Raw genomic sequence first — 22,447 nt, 5'->3', positions numbered from 1 at the left:
TACTGGATTTACGGTCTCCTAGTTGAACAATTTGTTCTCTGTCTTTTATGTAGCTTTCAAGCCATTTTGACACAACACCTCTGATACCATACTTTGACATTTTCCTTATGAGGATATTATGATCAATTGTGTCAAATGCTTTCTTAAGGTCTACAAAGACTCCGACTGTGTACCGTTTTTTATCTATGTTTTTTATTATCTCTTCGGTTAGTTCAATCAGTGCCATTGCAGGCGATCTGTTGGCTCTAAAACCGTATTGATTTTCTGTTAATAGGTTATTTTTTTCTACAAAGTGATCCAGTCTCTCCCCAAATAATTTCTCCAATATTTTTGAGAACTGTGAGAGCAAGGAAATTGGTCTATAGTTTGTAAAGTGTTGTTTATTTCCTGTTTTGAAGACTGGGATAACCTTAGCTTTTTTCATTTGGTTTGGGAAGACACCATTTCTGAATGAGAGGTTGCATATGAATGTAAATGGTTTTATTATGGTGTGTATGATTATTTTGAGTAATGACATGCTCAGGTCATTGTGGTCAGTGGATGTCTTGTTTTTGGATTTACTGACTGCTTCTATAACTTCCTGTTCCTCCACAGCTCTCAGGAATAAGGAATTTGGGTTACAGAAACCCCACTCATCGGCTGGTACATTTACCTCTGTCTCTGATGTTTTAATTTGGTTTGCAAGAGTAGGTCCTATATTCACAAAGAAGTCATTGAAGCCATTTGCTATGTCATTGAGGTTGGTTATTGTTTTCTCATTGTCGATGAAGCATTGTGGGTAGTGTGTGTATACTGATCCTTTTTTTATAATTTTATTCAATATGCTCCATAATCCTTTTATATTGTTTTTATGGTTTTCTAGTAGATTATTATAATAGTTTATTTTAGTAGCTCTAGTCATGCTTATTACTTTATTTTTATATCTTTTATATTTAATTTCAGTATCTATAGTTCTACATTTTAAGTATTTTTTATATAATGTGTTCTTTTTGTTGCATGCATTTTTTAATTTGTGTGTAATCCACGGTTTTTTTGTCTCAGTTTTCTTCTCTTTGCATCTCTGGACAGGGCAGTTTTTGTCATACAGTTCTCCAAATGTACCTATAAATGAATTATATGCTATGTTGGTGTCTTCTTCATTGTAGATATCGTCCCAGTTTTGAGCCAACAGATCCTGCTTTAGGGCTTCGATGGTAGCCTCTGTTATTATACGTTTGTACCTAGGTATGGTTGCAGCATTTCTCTTTTTATAGTCACATTTGTATGTTACAAATATTGGCAGATGATCTGCAATATCTGTGACTAATACCCCCCTCTCAATGTTATTCCCAAATTCATTTGTATATATATTGTCAATTAGAGTTGCTGAGTTTGTGGTTATTCTGGTAGGTCTGGTTATTAATGGATACAAGTTAAGGCTATACATATTGTCAATGAATGAATCTATATGCTTATGTTTGTTTGGATTAAGTAGATTTAAATTGTAATCGCCACAGGCAAAGATTATTTTATGCTGACATTGCGAGAACAGGTTTTCAATGTTTTTTGTGAGTATGTCAACGTCAGTCCCTGGAGCTCTGTAGATGCAGCTGGCAATTATGTTTTTATGTTTTTCTCTACATATCTCAATAGTGATACATTCTAGCACATTATCAATAACAATAGACATATTTTCTATGACCTTATATTCAAAGTTGATGTCCACATACAGGGCAACTCCGCCCCCCGTTTTATTTCTTCTGTTCCTATAGTGTAGCTCATACCCATCGAGAGGAAAGTCAATACCCCTGTTGCTATCAAACCATGTCTCAGAAACAGCAATGATATTAAAGTGTTTTTTGTGTTTATTTAGATAATCCCTAATTTTACCATAATTTGCATACATGCTTCTACTATTAAAATGTATAATTGATATATCATTACCAGGTGGTATCATATTTAGTTGTTCCTCAGTATAATAGTTGCAGTCCTTGTCTATGTCATTAAATATATTATTGTCCGGGTCTATGTATTGTTCAAAGTCATATCTGTCGTATTCAGTGTATTTGAATGTCTCCAGGTTCCAGTTTTCTGGATTCTGGAGGCTGTCATTGTTATAGCTCATATTGCTTAGCTCATCATCAGACTCGTTTGATTCCATTATTATATATTATATTTGTACAAGTATGGCTTAGTTCACATTCATATACCAACAGCTGCGCCCATGATGATGGTAATACTGATAGTAATAATACTAATAACAATAACAATAACAGTAATAGCAATAACAATAACAGCAACGGAGACAATAATAGCAACAATGGTAATAGCAACTTTATCAGCAGTGAGAGTGGCAATGCTGGTAGTACTGATGTATAGTATAATGCATCATGCAGTATATAGTGTAGCAGCCCCATATAAGTATTAATAGTGCTATACAATGTATAGTATAATACCTCTTGCAATATATAGTGTAGCTGCCGCGTATAAATATTAATACTATACAATGTAGGCATATAGTATAATACCTCTTGTAATATATAGTGTAGCTGCCGCATATAAGCATTGATGATACCATACTTCATATGGTATAATACCTCGTGCAATAAATAGTGTAGCTGCCATATGTAAGTTGTACATAATACTAATAATAATAGAGTCTTGTGTTTCTTCATGGTGAGATAGGGTGGTACCTTATTTGTTGTCGTGTCGTTCATTGTCACTGGTACTGATCCAAGTCCGACAGGTCTTTGATGACAATAGTTTTCGCCTCTTCTGGGGTTCCGTTGAGCTTGATGTAGACTTTACAGTTCATGGTCCATGTTGACTGTATCTTCCCTTGCCTTTTTAGGGTTCGCGCTTGCCAGGCGATGGACCCGCTTCTCTTCGTCAGATGCTCGTTCAGATATACGTTCGTGTCCTTCAGTTTACGCCACTGCTTCAGAAGTGCAATCTTGTTTTTTCTGTTTGTGAAGCGTAGGATTATGCCCGGTGGTTCCTTCTTGCCCGGTTGGCCCTTCTTTTCTCTTCTTGGGAGGGGGTGACATGCTTCGATGTCTTCGCTGTTGATCTGTATCCCATTCTCCGCCATGTAGGATATCACTTGTTGCTCGACTGTTTCAGAGTCTTCCTCCGTGGGTTCGCTGCTGGTCGAGGCCACAGCCCTGGCGTAGGACCGTGGTTTGATCGCCAGACCACTCACAATTACATTATTTATTCTGGAGTATTGTTCCAGGTCATCTACCCGACTCTCAAGCGTCGCAATCTTCTTGTCCTTCTCCACGCTTAGTTGTTTAAGCTCTTTAATCGTATCCATCAGGTTCAGGATGTCCCTTTGTTGTTTTGAGATAGTTTCCATTTCGTTGGAGATGTACTCAAGTGACTTTCTTAAGTCATCAATCTCTGTTTTTTGAGCCTTCGGTGCCATGGTTGTTTGCTTTTTGCCGGGTGGCGGCGTCGACGACGCTTCGCGAAGTCAGCCGCACCAGGACGCGGTAGTCAGCCCGTCCCGGATTCCAGACTCGAAACGAGTCACACAGACACCCAGCAGGCTGGAGGGCAGCGGTCCCCGACCTTTAGGTGACAGGTCAGCCGCAACCCTCGGCGTTGTTCTCCTCAAGCTTAGTTTGTTTGTTAGGTTGGACAGGTTGGGTTAGGTTTGTTAGTTTAGTAACAGTTAGTTTAGTTTAGTAACAGCCTAGTAGTTCAGCGTGGGAGCGTTCGGCTTGCTGCCGAACGCTTGCTGCCTCGCCTCTCACCAGGGTTGCCACGTAGCCAGGTTGCCAGGTTGCCAGGTTGCCAGTCACATGCCAGTGTCTCACACCTGCTCTCTGACTGTATGGCCCTGGAATATGAATATTAATATGAGTTACACCCACTCTCTGACTGTATGGCCCTGGAATATGAATATTAATATGAGTTACACCCACTCTCTGACTGTATGGCCCTGGAATATTAATATGAGTTACACCCACTCTCTGACTGTATGGCCCTGGAATATGAATATTAATGTTAATATGAGTTACACCCACTCTCTGACTGTATGGCCCTGGAATATGAATATTAATGTTAATATGAGTTACACCCACTCTCTGACTGTATGGCCCTGGAATATTAATATTAATATGAGTTACACCCACTCTCTGACTGTATGGCCCTGGAATATTAATATTAATATTAATATGAGTTACACCCACTCTCTGACTGTATGGCCCTGGAATATTAATATTAATATGAGTTACACCCACTCTCTGACTGTATGGCCCTGGAATATTAATATTAATATGAGTTACACCCACTCTCTGACTGTATGGCCCTGGAATATGAATATTAATATGAGTTACACCCACTCTGACTGTATGGCCCTGGAATATGAATATTAATATGAGTTACACCCACTCTCTGACTGTATGACCCTGGAATATTAATATGAGTTACACCCACTCTGACTGTATGGCCCTGGAATATGAATATTAATATGAGTTACACCCACTCTCTGACTGTATGACCCTGGAATATTAATATTAATATGAGTTACACCCACTCTCTGACTGTATGGCCCTGGAATATTAATATTAATATGAGTTACACCCACTCTGACTGTATGGCCCTGGAATATTAATATTAATATTAATATGAGTTACACCCACTCTGACTGTATGGCCCTGGAATATGAATATTAATATGAGTTACACCCACTCTCTGACTGTATGACCCTGGAGGAATATTAATATTAATGAGTTATCGGCAAATAGATATTTACACTAATTGTAAATGTGTTCGAGGTAATTGTTTATGCCCCAAAATCAGGGACCAAAAGCAGGGACTTATACCCCCAATCCAACCCTTGATGCTTCATGAGTGTCAAGGCTTTTAGAGTCTTTGGTATGACCCGGCCGGGGATCGAACCCAGACCTCCCAGTCTCAGGGCGGACACTCTAACCACAAGGCCACTGAGCTGGTTATATATCCAGGTACAGTAATAATAATAATAATATTAATAATAATAAACCTTCATGTCTTCCAGGTTTTCGATGCTCTCGATCATCTCCTCGTCCTCTGCCTCTCCGGCCACGCCCTCCGCCGCCCTCTCAGCCAATCGTCTTCTACGTGCTGCTGGCCGCTCGTCGTCCTCATCCTCGCTGTCTGTAAAATAAAATAAAAATGAACACAAAAAACACAAACGGAAACAAAAAGCGTTAGGAGAAAAAACACGACTAAACTACTGATGGGGAGTCACAGAGGTGTCCCTGTGGCTGATGGGTGGACATTCCTCTACTGATGGGGAGTCACAGAGGTGTCCCTGTGGCTGATGGGTGGACATTCCTCTCTACTGATGGGGAGTCACAGAGGTGTCCCTGTGGCTGATGGGTGGACATTCCTCTCTACTGATGGGGAGTCACAGAGGTGTCCCTGTGGCTGATGGGTGGACATTCCTCTCTACTGATGGGGAGTCACAGAGGTGTCCCTGTGGCTGATGGGTGGACATTCCTCTCTACTGATGGGGAGTCACAGAGGTGTCTCTGTGGCTGATGGGTGGACATTCTTCTCTACTTCAGCGAGTTAGGTTTTGGTACAAACAGAGCTGTTCGTGCAGCCTTGAACTGGTACAAGTTGGAGTTGGAAATACATTGTTTTCAACGAGGGGCGGCCGCAAATAAGAGCTATTTTAAGCATGTGTGCAACATGACAACTGTTTTAAAGTATTGTACAGTATAACAACTAAAGTCTCTGTAATGTTTATTGTTTTACTATTACTACAAAACAATCTAAAATAAAGGGATTTAGGGACTTTAGTCAATCAGCAGACAGACAGACTGTGGGTGCTGCCACACTATCAAAAGAGCCGCACACACAATCACACGACGCTGGTACCAACAGGACCCACCAACGAAAGATCAATGGATGGACATTATTGAGGAACTGTATTCTATGGAAAAACTAACATTCATACTGAGACTACAAGAGGATAAATTCTATAAAAAAAAATGGGAAAAGTGGAATCTCTTCTCTCAGCCAGTGATATTGAAATAGGATTTCATTGAATGTTTGTTGGAATATGAAAAATGCAGCCTAAAAATGAAGAGCTTAGGTCTGGAAACGGCTAGACAGACAGACAGACAGACAGACAGACAGACAGACAGACAGACAGACAGGCGTCTCACCATACAACAGTCCTCTCCTCAGCCTATCAGACACGCCTCTCTCTCGGTCCCGCCTTCTCATGGCCTCCTCGGCAGCGGCCCTGGCTCCGGGGCTGAGCTCTGATAGGTCCTCGTCGTCCAGGTCCAACCCCTCCGCCTCGTAGCGGTCCAACTCCGGGATGACTCGGTAGTCCCTGATTGGACGAGACAAAGACACCGCACGTTAAAAACACATTCTGGGGGCGGGAACCCCTTTTGGTGTTTTAAAAGCGTTATGTTATGCTTAAGCTATTGGAAAAAAAAGCAGATCTACAAGCTCATAGCGCGGCACCGAGTGGCGCGCTACGAGCTTGTAGGTCTGCTAGTTTTGGAAAATCTTTAAAGTGTGGCGCAAATCTTGTGAATCTCAAATATCTGTGAATATATATTCTTTCAGAGCGAACGTTTTTTTAACTCAAATCTTTGCTTCCAGGAGGGTCCGCTGGAACAACATATGTTCAGATGGGGGTCGGCGGCCAAATACATATCATTTTTGGGGGTCCTTGACATGAAATAGTCTGAGAACGACTGACACAGAAACATGAGGTTTTTCAGAAAACTGTCAGGATCTAAAAGACGTTTGTAGAAATGTCCTCAGGTCTAAATGGGTTAACCATTTTAACCATTCAACACTGTGCTTTTGCAACCCTTTTCATGTCAATACTTCTTGGTAGGGCCCAGAAGTATAGGGCTTTGGGCACTAGCAATTATTATCCCGTTGCTTTAACCCATTCTGACCTGAGATCAGATTCATACGAGGTTTCCACTAGGACACACACTGGTCTGATGAACCCATTCTGACCTGAGATCAGATTCTAAAAATGTCAGTCGTTCTTCGATTTTTCAAAAATAGCAGACCTACAAGCTCGTATCGCGCCACTCGGTGGCGCGATATGAGCTTGTAGATCTGCTATTTTTCAATAGGTAAAGCATAACATGATGCTAAACACCAAAATGGGTGCCCGGTCAGAATGGGTTAAAAATAAACTGTACATGAAAGGGCTTTAGAATAGTGGCACGGGTGTACAAGACAAACGCACTTGGAATGGGATATAATTTATAGAGGGCGGACATGGAATTGGTAAGGTTTTGTTTTGTATCATTTTGTAACGCTATACTGAGGTTTTTTGCGCAACACTCTTGGCAGATGCCTTTTTTCTTTTCTTTTTAGGGCCATGTCATGTGATCTACCTGCAAAGTCTACCGATTGGGCACCCTCTGTCACCCTCTAAAGCATTTGAAACAGACTTATAGCATGTTATGTAGACAGCACTAGAATTGCATTGTAACGCCATAGTACATATGTATAGCATAGTAGTATATATGTATAGTTTATATGTATAAGTTTCATTATATAGATATCCCACTGTTACTTTCTTAGCTTACGCATGTTTCTTGATAAATGTTTTCATGTGATGTATTCCCATGCTTTTGTTCTTGCTTAATGTAAGTCGCTCTGGATTAAGAGCGTCTGCTAAATGCCTAAATTGTAAATTGTAAATTGTCGTACATCACCATTTTGACGAATTCCCCGGCAAAAAAAAAAAAAAAGTGTTATGAATAATAATAATAATAAATAAAGAGGACTGGCCTCTCCATGGCGTCTCCAATCAGCTCCTCCCCATCCCCGTCCTCCTCCTCCTCCAGGAGGGTCTGGTCTCCCAGGAGACCCTCAGATTCGTCCTCAAAGGGAGGCAGGTCCCTCCCGGGGCTGGAGGTCATGTCCCCGCGCCGGGGGGTCTCTCCTCTGCTGGGGCTGGTGGCGCCCTGGAACGACTCGGAGGAATCCTGGAAATATAATGAAATATGAAAAGGAACATATGTTACCGTTTATAAAATATATACATAACATAAATACATACTGGATAGGATATTAATCAATACAATAAAACTTTTCGGGCAGGTGGAGTTTGCTTTCAGGTTGCCCCGACCGGGGAAAGTGCTCGTTTGAGACTAGAGCCAAATTCCAATACCCAAAATCTCGGCCACTCGCTCACTCACACTCGCTCACTCACACTCGTTCACTCACACTCGCTCACTCCAGCATGGAGGTGTTACGGTGAAATTGGTGACCTGCTGAAATATGTGACAATCATCTAGAGTCTAGTCTAGACAATCGCATAACGTCAGTGTCCAAATGTAAATCGTTGCAGTTTGTTCATTAGCAGAGGTCGACCTAGCGGTATTCAGGCCACGTATTTAAAGACCTCCAAGTAAGTTGTGTGAAGTCCACAAGATGGTAACATATTTCGGCAGCTCATCAATTTCACCATAATTTGCCATGTTGTAGTGACCGAGTGGGAGTGAGCGAGTGGCCGAGATTTTGGGTATTGGAATTTGGCTTAGGGGACGAAATCCAGATCAGCTACTTTTGCTACGACAGTACTATGCACTGTGGCCCCTCTGGAGTGACTGTGGGAATATATTGGCCCTCGTCATTGTCAACGTTGCCCACCTCTGCTATAGGGGGATCTTAAATGGCCTCATACAAGAACTGTGTTTGAAAAATAAACAAATCATCCCGGCCCAATCTATAATCTATCAATAAAACAAGCTACACTACACATCCATAAATGAACCGATACTGTTGCAATCAATCAATAAAGTACAACTACAAATACATTATGGTGAAGGCAGTGTGCAACTCTCAGACAACCTAAAACAAGTAGCTGCGCACACACACACACACACACACACACACACACACACACACACACACACACACACTTTAAAACGTGTCCATCCATTGCATTATTTGACCTATAAGATTACGTCAACATTATTGTACACTCACTGACAGTGCTTTCTATCTAGTGGTTTATATCGACTTTGTTTAAACTTTAAATCCACTCTGGATATTAAGGAGCATGATTAATGATTCAAGTTTCTTTATTATTAGGACAAAAAGACCCCTTGAGAAGAGATGTACCATCTCGGTTTCGATATGTCACAATCATTATTGTACATGTAAACAAAACAAATCACATACCACATACACGGACAACAAGTCGACATATCACTAAACAGTGCAAACCCTGAAAACCTTCACAGCCTCATCATTACAGCACAGAATCCAATCATAGAACACATGTTGTACTTGAAAGAGTACAACATGTGCCCATAATACTGTCTAGATTATAAGTTAATAGACATCCAACGGTGTTTCTTTGTTGTGACACACTTTATCCCCCCCCCCCCCACCACCCTAGCCTGCAGGGTTTAAACCCTGCAGGCTAGGGTGGTGGGGGGGCATAAAGTCTATAGAGTAGCCGATCTACAAGCTCACAAAGTCACAAAACGAGATCGGCTGTAGTTTTGGTAAAGAGTAGAGAGCGGGCGTAACAGTGAGATTGGGACAAAACGACTGAGATCCAGATTCCACAAACAACAGTTGTAACTCAAGTCATTACAGAGACTAGACTTCAGAGGATTTGTTTTGTTGAGAAGGTGTTAAATGTCTAATTTCCCGACAGTACAAACTAACTATGTACCGTTACATAAGCATAAAACGGTGTTCGTAAATGCACACGGATGCGTGTGTCATATTGGTACATTAAAAGCGTGTTTTTCAGTGATATTTACTCACCGCCATGCTTTCAGCTCTGCTCTGATTCTCTGCTCAGCACAAACTGTCTTTTCCGGCGTAGTCTCACTTTTCGCGCGAGAACGATCACGTGACGCCCGAAGCCCGCGAAATCTCATGAATATTCAACGAGGTCGGGCGGAGACTATAGCACGAGGCGGCGTTTTGATTGGGCGACGGCGACGTCTGTCAAGGTTGTTCCGCTCCCGTATGTATGGAGGCGGGGGGCGGTGTGTGTTGACGCCGGACAGCAGGATCAGCCAGCCAATCACACGCTGTCCTCTCGTTTTTAAGGGTGGAGTTTCTTTCCCGGGAAAAAAAAATCCATGGCTGTCCCTCTGCTGCTCGCCTCAGAGGAGACACTACCGCCCCCTGCTGGTTCGTTTAATAAACATGTTTTATTAGAGGTTTTCAACTGGTGGTCCTTGAGGGGGTTCCAGATGGTCCCCAGGCGCTTAAAATGATGGAGAGTTGGTAACCAAATTGTTCAGATTGGTGCAGACTGCAGGGAAGATCATAGGGGTGAGACAACTCCCCTCTCTTCAGTCCATTTATGAGCAGGCTACATTAAAACAGGCTCAACAAATTGTCAGTGATGTTTACCCATGTTTTAAATGGCGAGTTTGTACTTCTGCCCTCTGGGAGAAGATGCAAAGAACCAAAGTGGAAGTACATCAGATTTAAAAAATGGTTTGTACCAGCATCAGGGGCGTCAACTCTGTGGGTTCAGAGGCGCAAATGAACCCACTGGCATTTTGGCAAAATATATCAATATGCAGTATATGCACCCACTGTCCACTGAAATTTCCCTTCCCCAGTGGTCAGACTCATGTTGTCATGCACGTAGTCACATACCTTTACGAGGGGTTGGGGGCGCTTGGGCCAAGATAGGTGTTGGGCCGCCGCACATGGCATTCAAATGCTAATAAGGTGGCTTTTGTTTATCATGCTGTTTATCATTGATCATGTTGAACCCACTGCCGTTTTAAGAACCTTCCGCCTCTGACCAGCATCAACTAAGATGCTGAACGAGGCTCTGAAACAGCAGTAACCACGTGAGGCCAGATTATCCACATCATGTGTGCTATATGGTGTAATGTTGTGTCTTCCTCTGTAATGTATTTTTGTTGTCATTGATGTTTTATGTGTGGCTGTAGCTGGGGTGATGTTTTATGTGTGGCTGTATAGCTGGGGTGATGTTTTATGTGTGGCTGTAGCTGGGGTGATGTTTTATGTGTGGCTGCAGCAGGGGTGAAAGCCCAAGACAAATTTCCCTTGTGGACAATAAAGTTTACCTTGACCTTGAACCAAATGGACCATTACTGTAGATACTGTAGATATTTAACTGTTAACTTGAGACTGGATCATCACCTACTACCTATATCTGCATATATGGCCAGTACAGAATTCATTCCATAAGTTGATCTGACCCCGTCCCCCGTCCATGCCAAAGCGCCAGCACTCGCCCAGCAGTCTGCCGTCACCCAGGCGGATGCGTGAGCGCGACCTCACCCTATAGGGCAGGGGTGGGGCAACTGGCGGCCCCCCACCTTCACTTAATGCAACCTGTGTGTTATTATCAGAATACTGATATAGTATTGATTTCAGCTGTTCCATACAATTCCAAACCTGCTTGAATTACTCCATGACTTCATGTATTAAATGACATGTATTAAATGACTAGTACTTAATGACTACTAGTATTAAAATGTTCCTGTCTTTTTGTGTCTAAATGTAGTTATGTTAACAGTTTATAAAGTTAACATAACTATAACTAAAATGCATTTGAAATTAAATAAAAAGGTTACTTTTCAGGCTTCCAATTCAAAAATGGCAAAAAAAATATTCAGGTTTTCAATTCAAATATAGCAGATCTACAAGCTCAAAACTGCGACGCGGTTTGAGCTTGTAGATCAGCTACTTTTGCTACGACAGTACTATATGCACTGTGGCCCCTCTGGAGTGAGTGTGGGAATATATTGGCCCTCGTCATTGTCAAAGTCGCCCACCTCTGTTAAATGGCCTCAATACAAGAACTGTGTTTGAAAAATAAACAAATCATCCCGGCCGTTTCACTCATATGGATATGCATGGATATAGAATATTATATAAATGACTGTGAGAAAACGCTAATGTTACTGCTGCTGAATGAGTTAGATTTTCGCCAGAAACAGACTGTTTGACTGTCGTAAAGGATACAGAGGCACCTCCGCGACAATATTATACAGTTTGGTTTTGGACCATAATTCTTATATGAGACGAGGCATTCGTGCATATTTAATTGGACAATTTGCATATTGGAATAAAGTAGAAAACTGTGGCAATATACTTACTAATCGTCTAGTAGTGTGTAAAAAATAATATTATAGAATCTAACGGTGTGATTTAAAAACAAACATTTTACATGACATTCTCAGGCAGGTCAAAACAACTGTATTAAATAGACGAAATCAACCGTTATCAGGAGTCAGGACACACACACACACACAAACACACACACACACACACACACACACACACACACACACACACACACACACATAAATATATATACAAATTTGTGGCAACACAAACAGAACATTTCCATTTCATTGACAATGAAATGTTCAAACATTCACAATGTTAAGATAACATTGTGCATGTTTGGCGATTGCTGATGAGTATAGCTTAAAAAACTAAAAACAGAAGGCTCCTCCAAGTTAATTTTGCAGTAGCCCTGAAACTGAAGCCAGTTTTACGCGATCGTGTATATAAACATTCAGATTTCAAATAAAGTACTCATCACGTCACTCACGTGTGCCACGGGTGTTAGAAATGTGCTGGGACAGCGATTAGCATTTGCTGTATTCCGCATCATCCCCTGCCAGTTCTCAGCTGATGTCATGGCTGCCTCTGCCCACCCTCTGCCAGTTCCCACCTGCTGTCATTTCCCACTTTCTGCGAGTCACCTTCTTCCAGTTCTCGTCTAATTCCAGTTCCCAGTTGAGGCCAGTTCCCTGCAGCTGCCAGTTCCCACCCGACATCATGGCTGCCAGTTCCCACTTGATGTGGTGAGGGAGTTCAGACTTATCCAGACCGTGCTGAATCACCGCCAGCTTGCAGAATGTCTGGAGACTTGGACTCAGGTCTAAGATGTACACTAGATCATCATCAAAGAGGAAGACACGGTCTCCCAGCATGCAACAGCAGCCCGTACGAGACGCCTTAGACGGGCCTTTCCCCTTGGGCTCCACCTTCTTCCAGGAGAAGGTCTTTGTGTTGAACTTCCACAGACCACAGAAGTTCTCACTACGACCAAACACGTACACTGCGTACAGCTCTCCATTGTAGGCAAAGGCTGCGCCATAGGAGGAGCAGTGTTCAGGGACAGGCCGTGCAGAAGGCGAGATGCTCAGCCAGTGGTTGGTCTCTGTGTCAAACACTCTGACGCTGTCGTTGACGCTGACGCTGTAGCCCCCGACTACAAACATCTTTGTCCCGATGATGGTGGCGTGGTGATCCCATGAAGCGGGCGGTAGATCTCCTCCGCTGATAATTGAAGACCAGACCATTGTGGAGGTGTCCAACTTGTACATGTCGTTGCATTCCATGCGTGTAACCCTATTAACTCCTCCGTGCACGTACATGACCTTCCCCAAGACGCAGGCAGAGTGTTTGAACCTCAAATCTGGGAGGGTCCCAGAAACCTGTGTCTTCAGCCATCTGTGGGTGTCCACATCAAGCGCATACACCCGGTCATCTGCATCTCTCATCATCCCCCAGCCCCCTCCCCAGATGTAAACGATGCCTTCCACCAGCACGGCAGAGTGTCCTTTGCGCATGTAGGGAACCTCGGGGGGCAGCCTCTTCTCGCCTCGTCTTCTTCTCACCGACAACTTCCGCCAGTGCAGAGTCCCGGTGTTTAAGACGTACACACTGATCTGAAGGCCGGTGTCCCATGAGAGCGCATGGGGAGAGTCTCCAAAGGTGTACAGCTTGTGTCCTACGGTGACCGTGACCCGTAAGCATCCTCCAGTCGGTCCTCTCAGAGGAACCCTCCAGCTGAGCATCTCTCACGGCCTAGTCGATCGGTCTTCTGACGCACGGTGAAGTTATGGATCGACGACTGATGTACCGTGCCCGTTCTGTGGGGCTGTAAAGGAATGCACAAATATGAGTCGGGACGCACAGACCGGCATGCAAAGGTTGGCCAATCGCAACCAGCAGAACATTGACAACTAGATATGGTCCCCCTCAGGGGGAAAGGTCTCCACCGGGGCAGGTCAGGCTGTGGCCTCCTGGTGACGCTATAATAGGCCAATGTGAAAAGGGTGCCATTTCTTCTCATGCCTTGGATGGCAATTGGATGATTTGAGGCATTCTGTGGCCTCAAATCATCAAAACGGGCCAATCCTGCAAACTTTAAAAAGCCAATGTTGGAGAGGGAGAGGGAAGTCTGGAGCTCTCTGGTGGAGCTGTTGCCCCCCACGACCTGACTACGGATAAGCGGTTGAAGATGGATGGATGGATATAGAACAAATCACACCCGTGTGAAGTGAGGGGCGCTCTAGACAGAGTGCGTACCAGTCAGTGTGACCTGGTACGGCGGTGCTCTATACAAGGGGATGACGTCAGGACGTTGGAACTCTCCTTTGGCTATAGATTCAAATTGTGTTGAAATGAAAACAAAAGCAAAACCGATTCCCACATAGTTTAATAAAAACGTTTAAGTACATGATATTTTATTAAACGTCATGATCTCTTCGTGATAGAAAAAAAAAAACAATCCTTCCGCGTTACATATTTCATTCACCAGATATTACATTAACCCTTTCATAACATAACATTAAAGGGACACTACAACCCCTTTGGCAACCAGACAAGAAACAATTTACTGGGGTTTTCATGTGGGTAATTTGAGTTTTTAGATATTTTAGTATTTCTAAGTGTCAATGGGCTCCACAATGTCACGGACACATGGGCTCCCTTACTTCCTGGTCTACACGGTGTCTCAGCAAGACAGCCCTCCCCATATCCACAAGGAGCAGCAGTGCACCAAAGCATTATGGGAATTGTAGTCCAGGAAAGGAAGTGAGCCCAGTTTACCCACATAAAACCTCCCAGGAAAGTGTTTCTTGTCTCCCAAACATCATTAAAATAAGATCTGGTTGCAAAAGGGGTTGAAGTGTCCCTTTAACTGGGTAATAAACAGCCCATAATAATAATAATAATAATAATAAATAACATATATACACATTACATACAGCAGTGGTTGTCAGATAACCTGACTCCGCCAGACTGAAGACACTTGCTTCACACGACTTCCATCTGGTTTCACTGTATCACAATCTTTTTTTTTTAATAGCAAAAGGCAGATGCACACCTCAGAAGGCCAGTGATCGGTGCACAGGACAATAGAGCATAGATGAACCCATTTTGACCTGAGGACAGTTCTACAAATGCCTTCTAAATCCTGACAGTTTTCTTGAGAAACCTCATGTTTCTGTGTCATTCGTTCTCAAACATTTTCATGTCAACTAAGGACCCCCAAAAATATAATGTATTTGGCTGAAAATATGTTGTTCCAGAGACCCACCAGAAGCAAAGATTTCTTAAAAAATTTCGCTCTGAAAGAATATATAATTGAATGCCACAGACGAAAAACAGTCTAAGTCCACACTATTGATCCATAATGTATAAATGATAGATACGGGTTCAGGACAACGAGGCCTTTTCGTGGAGGGGTCAGAATGAAATTTGGACTTAAGACAGTTTTTCGTCTGTGGTACTCAATTATATATTCAAACATTTGCGCCTAATTTTCGCGATTTGTCTAAAATAGCAGACCTACAAGCTCTGAGCTCTGAGCTTGTAGTGAAAATGTGTTCTTCGTGAATATATATTCTTTCAGAGCGAACGTTTTTTGGCTCAAATCTTTGCTTCTGGGAGGGGGTCACTGGAACAGCATATTTTCAGACGGGGGTCGGCGGGCCAATTACGTAGTCTATAGTATATTTTCCTTGACGTGAAAAAGTTTGAGAACGACTGACATAGAAACATGCAGGGGTTTCTTTTCAGAAAACTGTCATGATTTAGATAACGTGTAGTAGAATCTGGTCTCAGGTCCCATCCCGCTCCCGTTGTGTCTGTTTTTTGTTTGTTTTTTTATTAATCCATTTTGACTTGAGATCAGATTCTAAAAATGTCTTCTACATCCTGACAGTTTTCTGAAAAAGCTATGTTTCTATGTCAGTCGTTCTTCGACTTTAAAAAAATAGCAGACCTACAAGCTCGTAGCGCGCCACCGAGTGGCGCGCTACGAACTTGTAGATCTGCTATTTTTCAATAGCTAAAGCGTGACATGATGCTAGTAACACCAAAAGGGGTGCCCGCCCAAAATGGGTTGATAACTTAGTCATTAGGAAAAGCAATGTATTTCGTGTTATTTTTTAGATTACCGAGTTTCATGCAGTTTTTTTTTTTATTCAAAAGATAATAATGAAAAAGGCTAGAGAAGAAGAAATATAATCTCCACCGCCAAAAACTGTTGTCCTCCATCCTGCCACCGGGTGTCGCTGTCTCCCCAGCGTCAACACCGTCTCCAATGACAAAGTAGTCTTTGCATAGTCAATGGTTTTCAGCCAGAGGTCCAGGACCACCAGTGGTCCTTGCGGGGGTTCCAGGGGGTCCGGGGACCACCAGTGGTCCTTGAGGGGGTTCTAGGTGGTCCCCAGAGGTCCATGGACCACCAGGGGTCCTTGAGGGGGTTCCAGGGGGTCCCCAGAGGTCCGGGGACCACCAGTGGTCCTTGAGGGGGTTCCAGGTGGTCCGGGGACGACCAGGGGTCCTTGCGGGGGTTCCAGGTGGTCCGGGGACGACCAGGGGTCCTTGCGGGGGTTCCAGGTGGTCCCCAGCTAAACGATGGAAGTACTGTCGGTAACCAAATGGACCCTTATAGATCTTTTAACTCATGAGAGAGTTATGCGTAAAATGAAACCAAAATGATTGCACGCTCTCAAGAGTTAAATTTCCGTTAAACAACGGCATTAGTTAATTTACAAAGAAGTCTACACAATTAAGAGAATGCAGAAGAATTGTTATTTTGATCGTTTGCCTGTTACTGTACTGTATCTCTCCTCCTGAATTCCACGATGTATTGATTGATGTGTGGTATACAGTATACACATCAATACAGCATGGAATTTGGGGCACAAAATCATATCCAACAATAACAATAGACAGACTATCTGACTAGCTCTGGTTCATAGCCTTCCTGCTTCCATTCTGCGAATTCTTTGCCCTGCAGTAAAAGGCTATGCGACTTACCGGTTTAAATCTCAAATCCAAATCAGACCAGCCTCTCCTCTTTAGTGGAAATCTCACGAACGTTTGACCTACTCACCAATACAAACACGGGTTGTGTCAATAGAAAGCCTACTTTCCTTAGTGGACGCACTCTGAGCCCCCCCCCCCACCCCACGTATAAACGGTACTTTTTGGCCAAAAAGGGATTTTTTTCCACCGGAGGAAAAATATTCTCTATGAGGCAATTCTCTGGAAACAAAATCCCATTTTGGCCAAAAAGTACCGTTTATACGTGTGGTGGGGGGGGCTCAGAGTGCGTCCACTAAGGAAAGTAGTCTTTCTATCGACACAACCCGTGTTTGTATTGGTGAGTAGGTTAAACGATTTCCACTAAAGAGGAGAGGCTGGTCTGATTTCGATTTGAGATTTAAACCGGTAAGCAGGAAGGCTATGAACCAGAGCTAGACCCTGACGAAGACCTTTTGGTCGAAACGCGTAGGTCCTGTTATTTATTTGCCTTAAGCTCATCATCAAATAAACTATTTTAATTTTTTCACCTAAAGACGTGTGAGTGCCTTGGATTCTTTTCTTTTCAAGTCTGCAATTTCACATTTTGACAAGCAGTACTACTTGGAGGAAGGATACCTTACAGTACTACAGTACTACAGATACAGTAGAACTTGGAGGAAGGATACCTTTTGTCAATAACAAAATATTGTTTTGGTCTTTGGACTGCGTGGCTAAATGTCTTCAAAATGGTGGTTTCCGTGGCTCAAACATGCTGGATAAATAAAAAATGGACCATGTCAGGCCCCCCCCACCTCGGTTCAGTGTGTGTGTGTGTGTGTGTGTGCGTGTGTGTGTGTGTGTGTGCGTGCGTGTGTGCGTGTGCGTGTGTGTTATTTTAGCACTAGCGTAGCCTCGGTCCCGTCCGGTCTCTTCAGGTACAGCCCGTGGATCAGGTGATGTTCTCTCCTCAGATAGGCGTAGAAATAGTCTGACACCAGCAGGATCTGAAAGACACCAAACCAGCGTGTTGATCTCCACAGCTTTTAGTCATCAGTCTTTTGAGTCACATTTTAGTCACCTGAAATGTTTTAGTGTTAGTCTAGTTTTAGTCGACTACATGTCAATGTGATTTCAGTCGACTAAATCTACAGTTGATTTAGTCGACTGAAATGTATTTTGGCGTATTTTGATGCCGTTTGGTCCGTGGCCAAATACAGATCATTCTTGCATTTTTCTTAGAATGGGCCTCATGTCTACATGGGTCAACAGTGCCACCTACCTGCGCCACGTTGAACAGCAGGGTGATGGCGTAGTAGAAGTTGGAGTTGGCGCTGCCCGCGTAGATCCACAGGTGCCAGAGGACGGGGAAGAGGGCGGAGCACGCCAGCATCACGCACGACACCAGGAAGATGTTCCTGAGGACTGGAAACACACACCTGGATTTTAACCCATTTTTACCTGAGATCTGATTCTAAAAGTGTCTTCTACATCATGACAGTTTTCTGAAAAAGCTATGTTTCTATGTCAGTCGTTCTTTGATTTTTCAAAAATAGCAGACCTACAAGCTTGTAGATCTGCTATTTTTCAATAGCTAAAGCATGACATAATGCTAACACAAAAAGGATGGCTAAAAATGCATTTTCGGCCTATTCGGTTTCGGCCCGAATAGGCAGAAAATATATCACCGAATAGTGTATGCAATGAATGCATTCAAAAGAGCTGAATAAATGTTTTATGGGACCCATAACAGTGATTATTATTTAAGTAAAGTTTTGACATAACCATTTCTTTTGCCATAAATCAGGTAGCTTTAAGAAATATAATATTAATCATATTCGGTATTCGGTTTTCGGCCAAGAATTTCCCTTTCCTAGTGTATATTAAAGGGACACTTTACCCTTTTTGCTAAAAAATATATGTTAATGACGGTCAGGAGCTTTAGAACACTTTCCTGGGGGTCTTTATGTGTGTAATATGTGAGGCAGCTTGATGTACAAGTACACCCCCTGGACATGACGCTGATATGTCGCAGTGACTGACCCCCCAATCCAACCCTTGATGCTGAGTGTCAAGCAGGGAGGCACTGGGTCCCATTTTTACAGTCTTTGGTATGATGACCCGGCCGGGGATCGAACCCCCGACCTGCCAGTCTCAGGGCGGACACTCTAACCACAAGGCCACTGAGCTGGTATATATAATATGGTTACATGCCTGGTAGTATAAACGTATACTTACATCGGTAGAGATGGTTCCAGAGCGGCAGGAAGGACAGGTAGAGAGAGATATCTCCTACGGTGGGATAGGACTTAAAGATGGACACCACGGCTATCTGCATGAAGATCAGGAAGACCGGGTGGTCCCTGAAAGGTACACGCACACACGCACACGCGCACACACACACACACACACGCACACACACGTTTTTATAACTCAAATCTTTGCTTCTGGCGGGGTCCCTGAAACAACACATTGTCAGATGGGGGGTCCGTGGCCAAATACAGATAATTCTGGTGGTCGTTGACGTGAAAAAGATTGAGCACCCACTGACATAGAAACAAACTGTTTTTAGTGTGTGTGTTTTTAGTGTGTGTGTGTGTGTGTGTGTGTGTGTGTGTGTGTGTGCGTGCGTGCGTGCGTGCGTGCGTGCGTGCGCGTGTCTTACTGCAGTTTGATGGACAGGGGGATGGTGTAGAAGAACACGTTGATCTGGAACACGCAGAGGAAGAAGAGACGGAAGTGTTGGAACATCTCGGCGAAGAAATACCAGAACAGACCGATGTTAGGGGTCAGGTCTGGGACCGAGAGACTGGGAGAGAGACATAGACAACACAGAGAGAGAGAGAGAGTCAGGAAGTGTATAGCCCAGCACACACCGGGTGCGCAGTAGGGCTGTCAGAACGAATTTCATAATATGAAAGAAATTCGAATATTAAAAAATATATATATATTCGAAAGCTAAAATTGCCATTCGAATGGAGCTTTTATCATTTATTAATTCTATTTAATATTTTTTATTTTGTTTTATGTTATTTTATCCGCTCACTAAATGTATTGAGTAACAAATCTACCGCTGTGAAATCTCCCATCTGCACGCACAAATGCACACGCGTGCCTCGTCACCTCCTCCTCCCTCCTCTGTACGCATGCACACACGCACAGTCGCACACTACTAGTGTGTACTGTGTAGCTATCAGCGCGCTGCAACTAAGAATCACTCACATGTTTTATTAGTACCGTCGGGTCCGTCGCAACTTGTGGACAGTTTGAAAATGCTGGTCCTACTGTACGTGCATTAAACCATTAACGTTGGTCCGGCTGGTTTCATTTTGTCCTACGCGATTACGTGAATCAGCATGGCTGCGCCTGCAGTAGGCTATTACCAAAACAAACACATGGTAGACTACTTTTGTGTTGCACATGGAAAGCAACTGAAAACGACCATGGATATATTAAAGACAGTTCCCCTGTGCTGCTGTGCACAGCGGAGATAATGCACAACTCCAGGTACGAACCAAAACACTGACTGAAGCTGATCATCCACGACTAACTATCTCCAGACTAGTCCTGCAGTCCCGCAATGAAGGAGAGACAATCTCGCCTCTCACTATAGTCCACTACAATGCCATTCTAGCCTTAAAACCTACATTTATGTGTTATTCAACAATTACTTTAGCGCAAAATATAGGCTTCTCTATATATCTTCATTGCTATGATGGCCTGTTCATCGTGATAGCCATTAGCCCAATCATTCTGTTTAAAAAGAAAAAAGAAAATGTCCTGTTCATGATTCCTGACTAGCCTACTCACTACTCAGACTATTGACTTACTTACTTACTCAGACTATGGGCCGATCAAATAATTTATAAGACGAAAAACAAAACAAATAGTGTTGTCTCCTGGCTTTCTTTTCTTCTCTCTAATGATTTGATCGGCCCAAAACATTGTGTTCATTGTCATGATTCGTCACGATCCGAGTTGGCTTTGTCCGCGGCGTAACCGTCTTTAAATAAATTATATTAGAAGTGCCGATGGGAGAATGCATTGGGTTTTCATTTCCTGGGCCACTCGCTTTTCTGAAAGGGGGCGGGACTGCGGCGCTCTATAGTGGCTTTAGGGGATAATGAGAAGACCTTTGTCTGAAGACCTAAGTTGTCTCATATTCACCTTGGGGTGCACCAGTTCACAGCCAGGTAATCAATAAGCTTAAATGAGTAACCCCCCCTCCCCCCACTCACATGAATCCATATACGGACGGCAGGAAGTCCCAGGATCCCAGCAGGAAGAAGCTGAGGCCCACCAGCACCACCAGACTGCCCAGGAACATGAAGGCGTACTGGAGGAAAAACACCCAGAAGGCCCACCTCCTCACGTTCACCGGGATGTACTGACGCTGTGAGACAGGTAGAGACAGACAGACAGGTACACGTTGACTGGAATGTACTGACGCTGTGACAGACAGACAGACAGAAAGGTAGAGACAGACAGACAGGTACACGTTCACCGGGATGTACTGACGCTGTGAGACAGACAGGTAGAGAGAGACAGACAGGTACACGTTCACCGGGATGTACTGACGCTGTGAGAGGGAGACAGGTAGAGAGAGACAGACAGGTACACGTTGACTGGAATGTACTGACGCTGTGAGAGGGAGACAGGTAGAGAGAGAGAGAGAGAGACAGACAGGAACATGAAGGCATACTGGGAACGCCCAGAACCCCCACCTGACTGGAATGTACTGTCGCTGTGACAGAGAGAGAGAGAGAGAGAGAGAGAGAGAGAGAGACGGGCATTCTTGTGCTTCTGTATGTGGACACAAAGGGTTTTACCTGTAGTGTGTATGGGGACATATACATGGTTTTACCTGTAGTGTGTATGGGGACATACAAAGGGTTTTACCTGTAGTGTGTATGGGGACATATAAAGGGTTTTACCTGTAGTGTGTATGGGGACATATAAAGGGTTTTACCTGTAGTGTGTATGGGGACATATAAAGGGTTTTACCTGTAGTGTGTATGGGGACATATAAAGGGTGTTACCTGTAGTGTGTATGGGGACATATAAAGGGTGTTACCTGTAGTGTGTATGGGGACATATAAAGGGTGTTACCTGTAGTGTGTATGGGGACATATAAAGGGTTTTACCTGTAGTGTGTATGGGGACATATAAAGGGTTTTTACCTGTAGTGTGTATGGGGACATATACATGGTTTTACCTGTAGTGTGTATGGGGACATATAAAGGGTGTTACCTGTAGTGTGTATGGGGACATATAAAGGGTTTTACCTGTAGTGTGTATGGGGACATATAAAGGGTTTTACCTGTAGTGTGTATGGGGACATATAAAGGGTTTTACCTGTAGTGTGTATGGGGACATATAAAGGGTTTTACCTGTAGTGTGTATGGGGACATAT

General features: G+C 43.4%; 3 protein-coding genes across 3 annotated transcripts in view; all 3 read right to left on the bottom strand.

Moving 5' to 3' along the window:
- Window positions 1-9,796, bottom strand: part of mcm2 (minichromosome maintenance complex component 2) — a 33,211-nt gene extending 23,415 nt beyond the window's left edge. The window contains exons 1-4 of the mRNA XM_080792167.1: window positions 9,748-9,796; window positions 7,753-7,949; window positions 6,144-6,316; window positions 4,991-5,124 (exon numbers count right to left, since the gene is read on the bottom strand). Coding sequence (XP_080648293.1) covers window positions 4,991-5,124; window positions 6,144-6,316; window positions 7,753-7,949; window positions 9,748-9,753 — 510 coding nt within the window. The 5' untranslated portion in view covers window positions 9,754-9,796. The remainder of the gene's footprint in view (window positions 1-4,990; window positions 5,125-6,143; window positions 6,317-7,752; window positions 7,950-9,747) is intronic.
- Window positions 9,797-12,614: 2,818 nt separating this feature from the next.
- LOC308335906 (kelch domain-containing protein 3-like) lies at window positions 12,615-13,793 on the bottom strand (the record flags this gene model as incomplete). Its single annotated transcript, XM_080793128.1, has 1 exon — window positions 12,615-13,793. One exon carries the CDS (start codon window positions 13,791-13,793, stop codon window positions 12,615-12,617), a length of 1,179 nt encoding a protein of 392 aa, XP_080649254.1.
- A 3,394-nt stretch (window positions 13,794-17,187) lies between these two features.
- pigu (phosphatidylinositol glycan anchor biosynthesis, class U) overlaps window positions 17,188-22,447 on the bottom strand; it is a gene marked incomplete at its 5' end in the record, with an annotated part of 14,049 nt that continues 8,789 nt past the window's right edge. Inside the window, 5 exons of the mRNA XM_080792544.1 lie at window positions 17,188-18,041; window positions 18,317-18,459; window positions 19,273-19,397; window positions 19,700-19,843; window positions 21,273-21,427. Coding sequence (XP_080648670.1) covers window positions 17,928-18,041; window positions 18,317-18,459; window positions 19,273-19,397; window positions 19,700-19,843; window positions 21,273-21,427 — 681 coding nt within the window. The 3' untranslated portion in view covers window positions 17,188-17,927. The remainder of the gene's footprint in view (window positions 18,042-18,316; window positions 18,460-19,272; window positions 19,398-19,699; window positions 19,844-21,272; window positions 21,428-22,447) is intronic.

The sequence above is a fragment of the Protomyctophum bolini genome, assembly GCF_963924005.1.
Source record: "Protomyctophum bolini genome assembly, chromosome: 20".
NCBI classification, from domain to species: Eukaryota; Metazoa; Chordata; class Actinopteri; order Myctophiformes; family Myctophidae; genus Protomyctophum; species Protomyctophum bolini.
This window is presented reverse-complemented; position numbering and strand designations above follow the sequence as displayed.